This window comes from Chlorocebus sabaeus, chromosome 9, assembly GCF_047675955.1.
Source record: "Chlorocebus sabaeus isolate Y175 chromosome 9, mChlSab1.0.hap1, whole genome shotgun sequence".
NCBI lineage: Eukaryota > Metazoa > Chordata > Mammalia > Primates > Cercopithecidae > Chlorocebus > Chlorocebus sabaeus.
Genome location: NC_132912.1, coordinates 52,242,561 through 52,259,000, shown reverse-complemented (window position 1 = coordinate 52,259,000; position 16,440 = coordinate 52,242,561). Strand labels below are relative to the sequence as shown.

At 37.3% G+C, this 16,440-nt stretch overlaps 1 protein-coding gene across 2 annotated transcripts in view; it reads right to left on the bottom strand.

Moving 5' to 3' along the window:
• Nucleotides 1-10,054: 10,054 nt before the first annotated feature.
• Nucleotides 10,055-16,440, bottom strand: part of PTPN20 (protein tyrosine phosphatase non-receptor type 20) — a 69,708-nt gene continuing 63,322 nt past the window's right edge. The window contains exons 6-7 of one of the 2 annotated variants that reach the window (XM_073018995.1): nt 12,421-12,483; nt 10,055-11,713 (exon numbers count right to left, since the gene is read on the bottom strand). In XM_073018995.1, the coding sequence (XP_072875096.1) occupies nt 11,679-11,713; nt 12,421-12,483 (98 nt within the window). In that variant the 3' untranslated portion in view covers nt 10,055-11,678. The remainder of the gene's footprint in view (nt 11,714-12,420; nt 12,484-16,440) is intronic. The other variant, XM_007962648.3, reaches the window with a different exon arrangement.

Below are 16,440 nucleotides of genomic sequence, written 5' to 3'. Positions count from 1 at the left end.
GTCACAAATCCGAGGTGGCCCTGTAGAGGGAGCCATGGCCTTTTCCTGCTAGTTCGGGCTAGCCTTGGGCCACAGCAGCCAGTCCATTGGTCCAGCGGGAGCCCAGAAAGTGGGGCGAGGCCCTCCGGGTGCTTGTTGGCAAAGCTGCCTGGGCTGTGTGGCTGTATCACAGTCCTGACCGCACCCTCCCAGCCTTCCCAGAACAGAGCTTCCAAGGCGAAAACACCTCCTGGCTGTTCTCATTCCCCAAATGGCTATGTTTTATGATGTGCTAAGTTTGGGGGGAAAAAAAGAAAATTCCTCCAGCTGTGGCGTGATCCCATCTGAAGGCATTCCAGGGATTTGATTTATAATCTCTGGGCATGAGCTGCATGCTGGGCTCTGTGAGAGGGGCGCCTGTCCCGGGCGCTGCAGGGCCAGGGCCATTGAGGCCCTCTGGGTGGAGCTGCCTCCTTTGTGGGTTCCCGGCTTCCAGCATGCTGGAGCTGTCTCCAAGCCCAAGTTGCGCATGGAACAGGCATGAATATACCATATTCAGTCAGGATGAGCTCACTCTGCTACCACCTTGCATAATATTTATTTATTCACTCATTTAGCAGAGTTTCTGGGGGCTAGAAAATACCTTAGGTACTGATAATACAAAATGAATATGGCAAAGATTGAGATATGTTTGAACCAAGGTTATCAGAGGTAGCTATTGAAATTATCAACCCAACAATCAGCTTGTAAAACAGCCATCTGTTTTCTGTCCTTTTTTTTTTTTTTTTTTTTTTCCTTCAAGGTGGGGTTGACTTATTGCGAGGGTGGTTGTAAAAGGAAGTTCTATATGAATTATTGGAGAATAACAGTTTTGAGAGGAGACATGGCTGTTCTAAGCCCAGCCTGGTGCTGGTCTCCTTGGTGTCTTTCTCTCGAGAAATAAACAAATGAAAGTTGATCTCAGCAACAAGGACCCATCCGGGTACCCACACCTTTCCTTCCCAGCAGCCCTGCAGGGTTGAGGCTTGTTCCCACAGCCTGGAACACAAGAATAGCGTGCGTTCCAGTTGGAGCAGAATGATTCTGGCCTAGGAAAGACATTATACCGAGTGGGTTTCAGATTCTTACTGCTATCCAGGAAAGAACAGACAGCCACTTCTACTTACAAGAAATGCCCACAATCCCACTTCCCATCATGGGCAGAACATGCATATGAACTGCACCCCACAGAGGACCCTGTGTGCAAGGTGGTGCAAGGCCAACATAAAATCAAGTCAGGTCAAAGAGGAAAAGTGTCTTAGCCCAACCACAGTATTGAGAAGGGAACCCTGCACAGTTGAGTCATTATTTTGATTCAAAGACTGTCTATTTCTTTTTGCCCTCCCTTTGTCCCTGTGTTTCCTTGGTTGCGATTGTGCTCGGTGAGTGAACTGTCCCTGGCCTGCTTCCAGGGTCAGCAGGGCCTGAGTCTTATGTCACCTTTGATCATCATTGGCAGCTTCTCCAGTCCCCTGAGACACACAGGGCAGGGGACTTTAAAATCTTTGAGCAACTATACACATAGAGGGCTGAATCCTAGACACAGCTGACATATGCTATGACTTATTTCATTTTTAACTAGTAAGTCTTGGGTCTATCTGTTACTAGCAGAATCTTCTAAGCAAAACAGGAATTTCAAAAATCAGGAGGATTAGCTTGACAGATTTCCCAAAACCTTGGACAGCAGCATGAGTTAAAATGTGACCCCCACCACCACTATGCATTAATCATGACTAGCTTGCCTCTGTCAAAAAATGGCCTGGGAGAGAATGGGCTAGAGGTGCTGTTCTATCTGTCAAATATGATCTATGTAATAATCCTAGTTGGCACTGCAGAATGAAAACTCAAATGTGTCTCTTCTCATTCCATGAAAAAGGAAAGCTCCTGAGGGTTCTCTGTGACAACACTTATGCTACTTATTCTTGGTCCTGTGGTGGCACTCAGTTTCTCTAAAAGTGAAAGGACATTATGGGGGCCTTCTTCGCCCCAACACTAGGAGATCACACAGTGAAAGTCAGGTATTTGCATTCATTCACTCCTCTGAAACTATAGGCTACTCGAAACTGAGGAGCAGAGACACCCCTGCCCCTACGCGACAGTGTTGGTGAGGATGGGTTTAGAGACAACAGAGCAAAATCTGAATTGCCCCCTGCCCTGATTCAACACCAACTGTCAGCATCAGCTGGCAGAGAGGAGGAAAAGCGGCTTCCAAAGAGGAAAGGAATAACCAAGGCAGCCATTCGAAGATAGTAGAAAAGAAAGCAACAGGTAGCTCAAGAATACACAATAGATGAAAACTATGGCTTCCACACAGGAAGAGCTAAAGGAGAGAGGCCCTCAAAAAAAGGTAGCAGAAAGAGTTTAAAAGTGAGTTGACCATTTAAATGATATTGATTCTTCCAATCATGAGCATGGAATGTTCTTCCATTTGTTTGCATCATCCGTGATTTCTTTCAGCAGTGTAATGTAATTCTCTTGTAGAGATCTTTCACCTCCTTGGTTAGATGTATTCCTAGACATTTTTTGTGGCTGTTGTCAATAGGATTGTATTCTTGATTCTCAGATTGAACGTTATTGGTGTATAGAAATGTTACTGATCTTTGTACATTGATTTTGTCTGATGAAACCTTACAGAAGTTGTTTATCAGTTCTAGGAGCCTTCTGGTGGGGTCTTTAGGGTTTTCTTGGTTTATGATCATATTATCTCTTATTTCTTTTTCTTGCCTGATTGCTCTGGCTAGGACTTCCAGTACTATGTTGAAGAGAAGTTAATGAGTATGGGCATGAACAGACACTTCCCAAACCAAGAGATAAATGCAGCCAACAAACATATGAGAAAATGCTCCACATCACTAATCATCAGAGAAACGCAACCACAATAAGATACCATCTCACACCAATCAGAATCACTATTATTAAAAAGTCAAAAAATAACAGATGCTGACGAGGCTGTGGAGAAAAGGGAATGCTTATACATTGTTGGTGGGAGTGTAATTAGTTCAGCCACTGTTGAAAGCAGTTTGGATATTTCTCAAAGAACTTAGAGCTACCATTCAACTCAGCAATCTCATTACTGGGTATATATCCAAAGAAAAATAAATTATTCCACCAAAAAGACACATGCACTTGTTTGTGCATCTCAGCACAATTTACAATAGCAAAGACGTGGAATCAATCTGGATTCCCATCAGTGTGGACTGAATAAAGAAAATGTGGTACATATACACCAGGAAATACTAAACAGCCACATAAAAAGAATGAAATCATGTCCTTTGCAGCAACATGGATGCAGCTGGATACCATTAGCCTAAATGAATTAATGCAAGAACAAAAAAAACAAATACTGCATGTCCTCACGTATAAGTGGGAGCTAAACACTGGGTACTCATGGACATAAAGATGGAACCAATAAACACTGGGGACTCCTAGAGTTGGGAGAGAGGGAGGGAGGCAATAGTTCAAAAATTACCTATTGAGTACTATGCTGACTACCTGGGTGGTGGGATCAGTCATATGCCAAACCTCAGCGTCACACAATATACCCATGTAACAAATCTGCACATGTATCCCCTGAATCTAAAATAAAAGTTGACATTTTTTAAAAAAGAAAGAAATAACTTAGCATGTCAATGAAAGACTTTGTATTAATGACAAACTCTAGTGGAATATATGCCTCTTTTCTTCACTTTTACGTAATACAATTTTAAACTTTCAAAAATAAAAAATAAATGAGTCGACAACAGTGCTTGGGGAAAACAATTCTTGTTTCTTAATGCCCTCCAACCCAGGTCTTCTGCCTTCCCACTGGCAAGTCATTATAAAGCTAAATGAAACAATAAAATGTGCTCACTCTCTCTGGTTATGAGAATTATGTTTCCAACACAATAGATTCCTCCATAACAACACTGAATGAGAAAGAGAAAGTAAGTGAAGCAATGTCTACAAAGACCTCCAAGTGAGAAAAGAATGACACATGAATATTATACAGAACCAAAATGTCATGTACATATAAAGAACTTCAAGAAATTGAAAGAATGCCAGAAATCAAGGACAATAGAACTTGTGAGCCCATTTTGGAAAACCTTTTGGAGGATGAACTCTCATCAACCAAGTTATGCATAAGGAAATTTCTATACACTAGCTGAAGAGACAAAACAAATTTGTCACTATATTATACTCTTCGGATACTTAATTCACTCCTCCTTATCCTTATGTTCCTAATTTCAGAACCAGAAGCTGAAGTGATGCCATTTTATCCATGTAAGTTCTTCTCCAGGCTCTTCAGGTACTAATTTGCTTAAATCTCTTCAAATATTTTATAGTGTTTGTTTTTATCGACAATTGGAATATGACCATGTTCCCACCTGTCCTACTTATTGGACAGGTGTGTCACAGGGCAAGTGGCATAGTGCCAGGAGATACACACTTGCACGAATGTCCATGTATCTGGGTGTTGGCAACCAGAGTGCACATGAGCGTGAGAAGGGCTACTTCTGTGACTTTCCTGGACCAATAGTCCCAATAGAGCCAAGCTAGAGCAAAACCACAGCCTCCTCACCCAGAGGCGCCTCTCCCAGCACTCATCTATTTAGGAGTCCCCAGCCCATCTCCAAGTGTTGTGCGGCACTCTGAAGCTCCTCCTCACCCCCTTGAGGCAGCTGCTCCAGGGGTCCCTGGACTCCTCAAACTCTGATTCCCCTGGCAGAACACCGTCCTGGCTGCAGGTGTGGCTCCTGTCCCAGCCTCAGAGCAGCAGGTTCCTGTGCTCTCATCATTACAGCAAAGAGTTGAGGGCTCTTTTCTTTTCATTGAAACCCCTGAGGAGCGCCCCCCAACAATGGAATATCCCCAGGCTATCTGTTCTTATCATACTCATAATGTTTTGGCTTTGTCATGCCATTTACCCAGCCTCAACTTGACATACTTTCCCTGAAGGTCTAAATCCAGACAAAAATATGAGCAACCCTTCTCAACACTTGGCCTCCCTAACATTATTACAAACCCCTTATTCATGGTCTTTGGCTCTGTCCAGAGTGTTGGCAGTCTCTTTATGCCTGGGTTATTCTCCCACACAGTATGTGACCTGAGAAGTCAGGAATGGCTATTGTGCTCTAATGTCACAGCAAGTGGCATGCCACCTAGCTCTGGGGGTGGCAGTCGGTGCCAGGGGCCCAGTCATTGTCTTCCCTAGAGGTCATAAAAACTCTCATAGAAACAAGTTGACCCCACAGGTATGCCAGCCCAGACATCCTGGTGAGGCCCCAGCATGCCCCAGTTCTCAACCGCAAGCAGCTCGGGAAGTAACGAAAGGACCCAGGCACCATTTGGTTTTGTAAGGCCATACAGTAAGGCTCAGACTCTTGGAAAGCCAGCCTCAGTCCTTTGTTGCTATTGATTCAGTCCTTTGTTGCTATTCGCTTTAATGTTTACTTCATTTTCTGTTTCATGCAGGCAGAATTCCTGGTAAATAAGCCCTTCAGCAAACCGCAGTTTTGTGCTCTGCTGGAGATGTATATTCTTGGAGAATGAAATACTGTGCCATACATATTTCAGTCTGGACTGTGAAATGCCTTCTATACATCTGATGTGTAAGAGAGATGGTTCCGATTGCTGACATCTCAGTGGTGACCCTGAAGAGAAAGGCTTGACAGAGAATTTTAAAGGTGCTCTATGGAGTGTAATTAACCAAATCCACTCCCCCTCCATATCTGAAAAAATTCTGGCATTGTCACCAGTGAGGAAGATAGCTTCTTTTGCATAAAGGAACTTTTAGTTGTTTCCCTGGGGTTATCATCTCCAAGCCTGGCTGTGTGGTGGACTTGGTTTCCCCAGTTGCACTCCAATCCATTCTTGAGATCAGTCCAAGACAGTACTTGACTTGTAGGAGAGAAACAGTGTTTTACCATAAAATGTGCTCCTGTTATAAGTTTGCCGTAGCTACCCCCTAGCAGATTAAGGTAATTCCCTTCTATTCCAAGTTTACAAAAATTTTTTATTTTTAAAATATAGAATGGATATCAAATTTGATTAGAATTTTGTTTCTGCATCTACTGAGGAATGGCTCTTGGGAACAATATTACCTGAGCTCTTGCATGTTGATTTCAATTTGCACCCAGGGCATCAAGGTCAGTTTTTCTAGATATAACATATTTGGCTCATAAAAATCTTTCCTTGGACATCTTAACTATATTATTCCATCTTCTTTTGTATTAAAGCATTACTCTTAAAAATCTGACAATAATCTAATTTTCTTTTCCTCATATTCTTTTGCATAAATTCCCCCCCATTTTCTTTCTTCAAACTACAGCAATTTTACGTAAAAATGTATTAAACTTTGGTATTGGTCATACTCATTTGATGGTTTCAAGTATGTACTATGATATTTCAACATATACTTTTATAACCAATTATTTCAGGAATATTTTCTTTAATTATTATTCTAAATATTTCTTGAATTAGTGAATTTGTTCTGAACCCTTGCTTTGGTTTTTCTTCTTTAAACTTTCTATTATCTATCTACTAGTCTTCTTTCCCTGTCATTGATTCTTGTTATGCTCTTAATTCCTGTTTTCTTTCTCCATTTTGTTTTGAAATTATTCCTCTTAAGCTTTCTATTTATTGTAAAGCATCAGTTATCAAATTTTTTGTTTTTTCTAGTTTATGGATTTTATTCCTAATTTTTGTTTCTAATTCTTTCTTGATTTTCACACTGCTTTAAAATTTTCTAGTTCTGATTTTTGTTGTTCCATCCTGCTTTATGCAATTTCCCTATTGTCTTTAAGTTCATTTTGAAATAGTAGGGTATCGTTTTCTGTGACTTCCTGAACTGCTTGCCATTGAGAACTATGTTTTGAGTACATCTTTCTGGTATACCTTCATTGTTTGTAAGGGATGCTATTCAGCTCCTCAGTCTTTTTTTGTTTTCTTATGGTAACCTGTATGAGATTTGATCATAATATTTTCTAGTGCTTGTTTCCATGTGAATTTGGTTTTCCTGATGTAAACTTGGCCTGGACAGACAGCTCTTGCAAGTTCACTGAGCTTGCTTTCTGAGGTTTTCTGGCTCTATTCTCAATCACTTTTATAGGACCTTCTCTTTTCTTCAGCCCATTCTCTCCATTCTGCTCAGTTTTAATTCTAAGGTTTCTCCTCAGTGTGACTCTGTTCTGGAAAGGAGCCTTGGCTGGTCACCTCTAAAGCAGATAAGAGCTACACTGCTCTAACCCCTTCAGGCCCTACCATGTGCTCCTTGCACTTTTCCACTTTGAAAGTGAGCAATGCCCATCCAGTTTCAGACGCCATCCTCAGCTTAGCCCCACCACACTTCCCAGTAAATATCTGTTGGATTTTTTGGCTGTGTTCAGGTCTATCAGTTGGTAAATAAAACTGGTCCTTCACCAGAGTTTGAGAAGCATTGCTGAAGGAATCAGCAGAGGGAGAGATGAGTGTTAGAAGGCTTCATGGAAGAGATAGTTCTTAGGCCAGGCCTTGGAGGGCAATCACGGTCGAAGTGAATGTTGAAGTTCCCCAGCGCTCTGCCCTCGGCCTCCACCTCACTTTCTTTGTGGAGCTCATCCATTCCCATGCCCTCAAACATCACTTTCAAGGCAAGAATTCCTCCATATCTGAGTTTTCAGCTCAGGAATCTTTTTTAACATGAAACTTGTGGAGACACTTGCATAGGTATAACAAATTCAGCATGAAGCAAACAAGTGCATGACTTTCTCCCCACATTTTGTCAATGAATCTTACAAGTTTTGTTGCATTTTTATTTTTGTTCAGTTCCAAATATTTTGTAACTTCTAATTTTTTTCTGACTCATATATTATTTAGAAATATGCTGTTTAATTTCCAAATATTTTGGAATCTAAAAATATCTTTACATTATTGATTTCTAGTTAATTCCATATGCATACTTTATATAGTTACATTCTTCTGAAATATAGTGAGACTATGACCCAAAATATAGTCTTTTTTGGTGAATGTTCTATGTCCACTTGAAAAGAATGTATATTCTGCTGTAGTTTAGGGTTCTATAAGTATCCGTTAGGTAAAGCAGGTTGGAAGGGTTATTCAAATGTTTTATATATTATTTTCTGTTTACTTGTTCTATCAATTACTTAGAGACAAATGCTGAAATCTCAAACTCTAATTACGGATTTGCCTATTTTTCCAGTTTGACCTTATCTATCAATTTTTGTTTCATGTATTTGAAGCTCTGTATTTGAAATGCTATCCATAGCATAAATTCACAAATATAAATGAGTCTGTAATGCTCAACTCTATTTTGTTCCATTTATCTATCTATATATCCATGTGCTAGAATCAGATTGTTTTCATTACTGTGACTTTTGATAATACTTTGACTATTGCTAAGGCAAGCCTTTTCCCTTTCCTCCAGTTAATTTTTCTTTCTCAAAAATATCTTGGTTCTTTTCATACATCTACTGTTCATTTAGAATGTAAGCATCATCTGGTCACATTCTTGTTAAGTTTAATCTTAAGTATTTCATATATTTTATAAAATATACATTTTATATATGCCTGTTGCACAGAGATATTTTTCCTGTTGAAGATACAGAACAGGGGCTGGCAAACGTTTTCTTTAAAGGGCCAGGTGGTAAAAATTGTAGGCTTTATAAGACATGTGATCTCTGCTGATACTATTCACTCAGCCATTGCCATAATACAAAAGCAGCCATAGACAATATGTAAACAAATGGGCATAAAGCTTTATTTACAAAAAAAGGCAAGAAGTCAGATACAGCCTGTGGGCCATAGTTTGCTAGTTGTAGATGAAGAGACAGACTAATAGATGTAGAGAAAGATTAATTTTTACATAGTCATCTTGTATCTTAACTTCATAAGTTTGCTAATACTAGTTTTGAGTTGAGTATCCTATTTCTATGTGAACATACAAATAAAAGATCATTTTGTTCTAGTTTTCCAATATTTACAGCAATTATTCCACTTTTGTAGTCTTACTGCATTGGCTAGATAACTCTGGAGCAATACTCAGCTACTGTGCTAACAGGAGGTATTGTTTTGTTAATGGGGGGCTCTATTTTTTCACCTACAAATTTGATGTTGCTGTTGGTTTCTAAAAATTGTTCTTTATCACGTTCAAATATCAAATACGATGCTTGTATTCAATCTTTTAAGATCCCTTCTAATTCAAATTGTTTATTATGAAGTAATTACCAGTTTTTGATTGTGGCTGTAGACAAATGAGTGTTCCAGTGAGCAATTCATCACCCCCATTGAATACCGATGACTTGTTTTTACTTAATAGAGACTTTCTGAATCTTTTTGTTCAATTACATGAACCTCAAGACAACATAGAAGAAAATGAATTCTTTCCAGGAATTAGAAAAAAATTAAGTAGGAAATAAAAGTTTTTTGCTTTAGACTTTTTAAAGGTGCTTTCCTTTGAGGTTTTTCAATAAAAATAAATCACTAAAATAACTTTTGAGTGCTAAAGGTAAACTTAGCTGAAGATTCAATAATGTTCTAAGGAGATTGGGGGTAAAAGGTCCAAAGGAAGATAAATTACTAACTTTAATATGGAAGAAAAAAATCTATGATGTTTATTTCTGAAAAGCTTTGGTCTAACATGTAAGCCTCAAGAACACACAACTTTAAAAATACGTTATTTAAACTTGAACGTTAATAAATGTATATATGCTTATATTTAAATATTTTAAAACTTCCTTTAAATTAGCATTCATATACTCACAAAGGTGTCAATGAGAGTTTCATATTCATATTGCAGGCAGAAATTGATTCATTATTGATATAAAATTATTTCAATAAGTCAAAAGTTTTCACTTTGGCATTCACCTTCCAAGAATGAAGGGAAAACAAATGCAATTAGTATTTCCATATTCACTCCTTTAATTTCCCTGGAAAACTAAAAATTAGTCCAGCTGTAAAAATACGAGGCATACATTAAAGGAGAGACATGTTTAACATTAAGCATTGTGGAATTTTTCTTTATAAGACTATTTCAAGGCCCAGATAAAAATACTTCAGGCAATACATAGTAAATATTTTATTTTAATAATAGCATAAAATTCTTCTGAAGAAAATTGTTATACATTATACTTATTATTTTACAGTAACAGAGAAAATAAAATTAGAGATACAAATATTAAGGGTCAATTATCAAAATGAAATTAACACAGACTATTATTCATATGAACAATGTAAACAGAATCATCTATTTGATTTAACATCAAATATATTTTTGGCATATAATTATATTTAAAATGAGAATTATCAATTATTCAATCAATTCAAATATACTCATTCAGCCAAAATAAGAAAGTAAGCCTCTTAGGAATTCAAGATTTATAGACTGACATTAAACATTTTCTCAATAAATAGAATATTCTGATCTCCACTGAGTTAAACTGTATAAACACTCATATCTGTTGTTTTATAGCTTATAATTAGGTATAACTGGTCACCAAAACTCCTTGCCCAAAATATCACTATTCATTGTACGAGGCAAAGTCCTATAATAAAATTAATGTAATAATGGCCCCATCTTTTCAAAAACAGAATATACAAGTTTCCATTTTCATGACTATGAATCTAGTTTTCCAAACTCTGGTTCCCAAATCCAGTTTCTAAATGTTTCAACAGAGGTGAGAAAGTAATGGAAATAAATGATTTAATGGAACTCTGGAAAAAGAACTATCATAGATCTTAGTTTGAAAAATACATCAAACATAAGAGATACCATGAATGACTCAGAATTATATAATAATGCCTATATCAAACTTTATGAGTTAGCTAAAGGGCAAAGAGTAAGAGGCAAGTTAAATGTAATACTTGCTTTTAACAAAGCAGACTAAGTAACATGTTAAGGGTTAGGGTGGGATAGGAAAGAACTCAGGCCTGGCAAAAATCTCCTCTTGGACTTTCTATATAAACATCTATTTTAGTTTTGGACTGTTCACCAAGAGGAGCTCTCCCCATCCGTGAAATGCTTCCCAGACCAACAGGTCCTTGTCTAGCTGCTGTAGGAAGGCAGCAGTGTGAAAATGTAGGAAATAGAAGCCAATTTGTGTCCAAAGTTAGTCCACCCTAACTGAACTCTTTTTAAACTAGGTTATTCAAATGCTAGCTAGAAGTACAGGCTCTAGCTAAAGAACGTGAATAGATATCTGTCTTAAAAATACCTGGAAGAGGTCATGATGTGATCCTGTAGTTTATTGGCCTTATGTTCTCCCAGAATAAGAGCTTATAAAGTCCTGGAAATCCTCAGCTCTCTCCAGCCACCCTTCCAAATAAAATCTTAATGAATATAGTTTAAATCCTTTATTGGGCTCTGTAATCCCTTCAACCAAATAGCCAAGCTGCAACTGTTTTATGTAACATCTGTTTCACTGGAAAATGTGGGAAGGTATTTTGATATTGTCTAGCAAGATCAATGAGTAAACACTGTTCACCCCAAGCCAAATGATGCTGCCCTTCAGGGAGCTTTTAGAAAGAAAATAAATCGATAAACCAAGAAAGCAGACTGTATGCATAGCAAAGCCCTTCAGCACAGTGCGAACATGTTCTTTAGGAGAAGGCTCAAAGCCACTTGGTAATTTCAAGTGAGAGGCAACAGAAGTCTTTCTTAATCCAAAGTCAGAAGTTTCCGAAGAACTTTAAGTACAATATCGTAACAAAAGTGATACTGCTCCTATATACATATATATAAAAAACAACAGAATGTTAAGTAATTGAATATCTGAATCCACTTTCAGAAAATACATTTGTAATTTTCAGTCACACTGGAAAGTTCCTAAAAAGAGCAAACATTGAACTATAAACACTTAAGAACTTTATGTGAATACATTTTTAAAACTATAAGGAAGATAAATGATCGAAATATAGTCCCTGACCTAGAACTAGTTACCTTAAGGCTTAACATAACTGTTTTTTTTTTTTTATCATTATCCATACTCTATTAATCTACTCTCCCAATGACTACTAACTAATCTGTGACATAAATAATATCTTTTTGTGACATCTCAATAACTTTGACAGTTTAGTGGCAAGTAAATATCTCAAACTGCTATGCAGAAATGTTTTAAAAATAACTTTAGATGTTACTTACATAGTACGGCATTATGGACAAGGCATGTGTTTGGACATGAGGAGACCTCAACTTCAGGCTTGGCTCCTCCCCTTCTATCTGAGTGACCCCGTGAAGCAGGCTTTACTGCTCAGAATTTAAAGTACTTGGTCAGGAATACCAGAGCACCAGAGCAAAACTAATGTCTACCTCAAACAGTAGGAATTCAATGAGATTATGTCAGTAAAAGAACTTTATAAGTGGTAAAGTGTTAGACAATGTTAATCTTTATATTCATTAATCTTATTATTATGTATGTGGTGAAAGCTTACCTTTGTTTGAATCATGCCAGAACGTTGTTCTCTCATTTGGGCCACTATATCCATGATGTTGAACTGTAACAAGATGACAGTAATTTTGTATGATCCACGTAGGGCGAAAAACACAAATTCACAGATTGCAACAAAGAGTAAAAGAGATGTCAAGATTTAACCAGAAAGATTTCGTTTTCACTCACAAGAAAATGTACTATTTTTGACTTACCCAATGGATAAGGAAGACTTATTTTAATAGGTTTTCAGGAGAAAGCAGGAAGCAATCATTCATAATAAGAAATGCTCTCCAAAATAAGTAATAAATTTGTCCTTGTGTGTCCCCGTTTGTTATCCAGAGGCAGAACTTAAAGCAGCACTGTAATTCTGGAAAGGAACAGAAGACTTTCTCTGGCCCCAACAATAGCATATCTGTTTCTTATATGAAGATCTCTGTCAACTCACACGGAGACCTGGAGTAACAGTCGACCCAACACTAGATTCTAGACTGCGTGTGGACACCAGTACAGCTGGATGTGGTCATTGAGTTGGTGCAGGCCTACAAAGGTCTGTTGCTGGTCCACAATAAGTCGAGAAACTGGGAGTAAGTGCTCAGAAACTCTTATGGCAATTTGACACTGGCACGGCACTGAGAAGTGTGCTCAGCCGAACAGGATATAGACCCGCTCAGGTGTTGCTGAACTTGCCTGGAGAGTCACATATGGTACAAGCTGAGTATTAGTCGTTTCAGCAAGACATTGTGGACACATGTAAGTTTTGTCAACTGTAACCCCAAAGCATATAAAAATAGAAAACAATAAGCATTCCTTTATTTTCATAGCTTGTCATTTTTATAATTAAAAATTTTAATTAACCCTTTTTAAAAAACTTTTTGTTTTTTAAAGACAGGGTCTTGCTCTGTAGTCTCGGCGATGGAGTGCGGCGGTGTTGTCATATCTCACTGCATTCTCAAACTACAATCCTCCCTCCTCAACCTCCTGAGTAGCAAGAACTATAGGTGCGTGCCACCATGCCCAGCTAACTTTTTTATTTTTATTTTTGTAGAGATGGGGGTCTCACTATGTTGCCCAGGCTGGTTTTAGACTCCTGGCCTAAAGTGATCCTCAGCCTTGGCCTCCTAAGGTGCTGGGATTATAGGCATGAGCCACCATGTCTGCCATTTATTTTATAATATAGACATACAAGAAGTTGTACAGGGTGGCCCTGTGTATCTTTCACCCAGTTTCCCAGATGCTATCATCTTGTTTAACCAGATATAATATCAAAACCAGGAAAGAAACTGACATTGGGACAATCCACAAAGCTTAATTCAGATTTCACCAGTTTTACATGCAACTGTTAGTGAGCATGTGAACGTGGGTATGTGTGCATGTGTGCACACACACATCTCCATGCAATTGTATCATATGTGAAGATTCATGTAACTCTAACCACAGTCCAGATACAGAGCTGTTCCACCACAAGTCTTCTTCCTGCTATCCCTATAGAGTCACACTCAACCACCTCAGTCTCTAACCCTTGGCAAACAGTAATCTGTTCTCCTTCTCTATGCTTTTGCTATTTCAAGAAGAAATAGCAAAATTCATTATATGAATAAAATCACACAATATCTAACCTTTTGTGATTTACCTTTTTCCCACTCAGAATAACTTGGAGATCCATCCAAGTTGTTGGTGTAACAATAGTTTGCTTCTTTTTATTGCTAAATAATATTCCATGATGTGGATGTGTGCCACTTTAACCATCAATTGGTTGAAGAACATCTGGGTTGTTCCAGTTTTTGGCTATTGTGAATATAATCTGCTATGAACACTTACATACAGCTTTCTGTGTGAACATAAATTTTGATTTCTCTGGGATAAATGCCCCAAGAGTGCTATTGCTGGGTTATATGTCAACTTTAGTTTAGTCAGTTTTTTTCCCCAAGAAACTGCTCAATTGTTTTCCACAGTGGCTGGTACCAGTCTACATTCCCAATGTCTCATACATATGGGTAATACATGAGCAATACAGTTTCTCCAAATCTTCAAATTCTCCAAATCCTCACCAGCATTTCTCCAAATCTTCATCAGCATGGGATGCTGTCACTATTTTTACATAAGCTTTTCTAATAGGTGTGTAATGCTACTCCATCCTGGTTTTAATTAGTATTTCCCCAAGGGCTAATGAAGCTGAGCGTCTTTTCACATGCTTGTCATTTGTATATTCTCTTTGGTAAATTGTCTGTTCATGTCTTTTACCCATTTCTGTTTTTCTTTTTTTTTTTAACTATTGATTTTTGAGGGTTCCTTATAAATTCTAGATCCAAGGCCTTTGTTGGATATGTGCCCTGCATATAGTTATTCTCTAGCTTTTTTTTAAATCCTCTTCATTGGGTCTTTCACAGAAAATAAAATTTTAGTTTGCTTTCCCTCTAAGATCAGTGATGGCAACAATGCCTGCTCTCACCACTCTTATTCAATGTAGCACTTGACATTTGAGTACAGCAATAAGACCAGAAAATAAGTAGGATGTATACAGATCAAAAAGGAAGAGACAAATCTATATGCACATAGCATGACTGTTTATGTAGAACATACCAAAGAATCTTAAAAAAAACCTACAAAACCTCTAAGAATAAGTAAGTTCAACAAGATCACAGCGAACAAGATCAACAAATGAAAATCAATTGAATTTCTACATACTAACAATGAGTATGTGGAAACTGAAAGTTCAAACACAATACCATTTACAATTGCTCCAAAGAGAATGAATAGGGTAAATTTAACAAAACATATACAAGATCTATACACTGAAAATGACAAAATGCTGATGAAAGAATTTAAAGAAAACCTAAATAAATAGAGATACTTATGTTCATGGATTGGAAGATTCAATACAGTAAAGATGTCAGCTCTCTCCAACTAATCTACAGATTTAAAGCAATTTCCATCCAAATCCCAGCAAGTTTTTTTTGTAGATGTAGTCAAACTAATTCTAAAACTTATTAGGGAAGGCAAAGACCCCCTAGGATAGTTCAAAGAATTTTGAAAAAGAAGAATAAAGTGGCAGAAATCATTCTATCTGATGTTAAAGCTCACTATATCACTACAATAATCCAAAGGGTGGTACTGGCAGAAGGATAGACACACTGATCAATAGAACAGAATACAGAACCAGAAATAGGACCATACAAATATGCCCAATAATTTTTGACAAAGGTACAACAATAATTAAATGGAGGAATAATAGAATTTTCAATAAATGATATTGAAACAACTAGTCATCAATAGGCCAAAAAATGAATCTTAACCTAAATTTCGTAATTTATTAACTCAAAATGGACTAAGGACTTAAATGTCAAATATGAACTTATAGAATTTTCATAGAAGAACACAAAAAATTATTCAGGCCCTCAGCTAAGTGATGGGTTGTTAGACTTGATATCAAAACAGGATCCATAAAAGGAAATACTAATAAAATACAATCCCATCAGAATTAAAAACTATTACTTCTTTAAAAGCTTATTTTTTAAAAAATTATAATTTAAGATTAGGGAAATTATGGAAACACATTAGAATTACTAATTTTTAATCAACTTACTGACTACAAAACAAGCATCACTGGACTGTTTAGTTAGAAAAGACACAGCTTTCCGAATGTGGCTGTAGTGGTTAACCAAATAATGAAGACGGAAGTGACTGCAATGAAATGAAGACCAAGAGTTATATAATTTTCACCTGGAGTTATGATTCCTCATATATTGAGTTTTGTAGTCATTATTGATGGTGAAGCTCTAAAACTACACTTGTGTTATTTGCAAAGATGTATTGGTTAACAAAGCAAAGGAACCATTAAGACTTAATTGTAATTTACATAAAAATTAATTAATTCAAAGATAAAATAATTGTCTTAAAGAGAATTAGATTAAAAAGACAAGAGAGGACTTCCGGTTCCAAAATAATAGTGTAGAAGCAAGCTGGCTTCACTTCTTTACAAAGAAAACCAAAACCAAATATACAGCACTTAAATTACCAACAA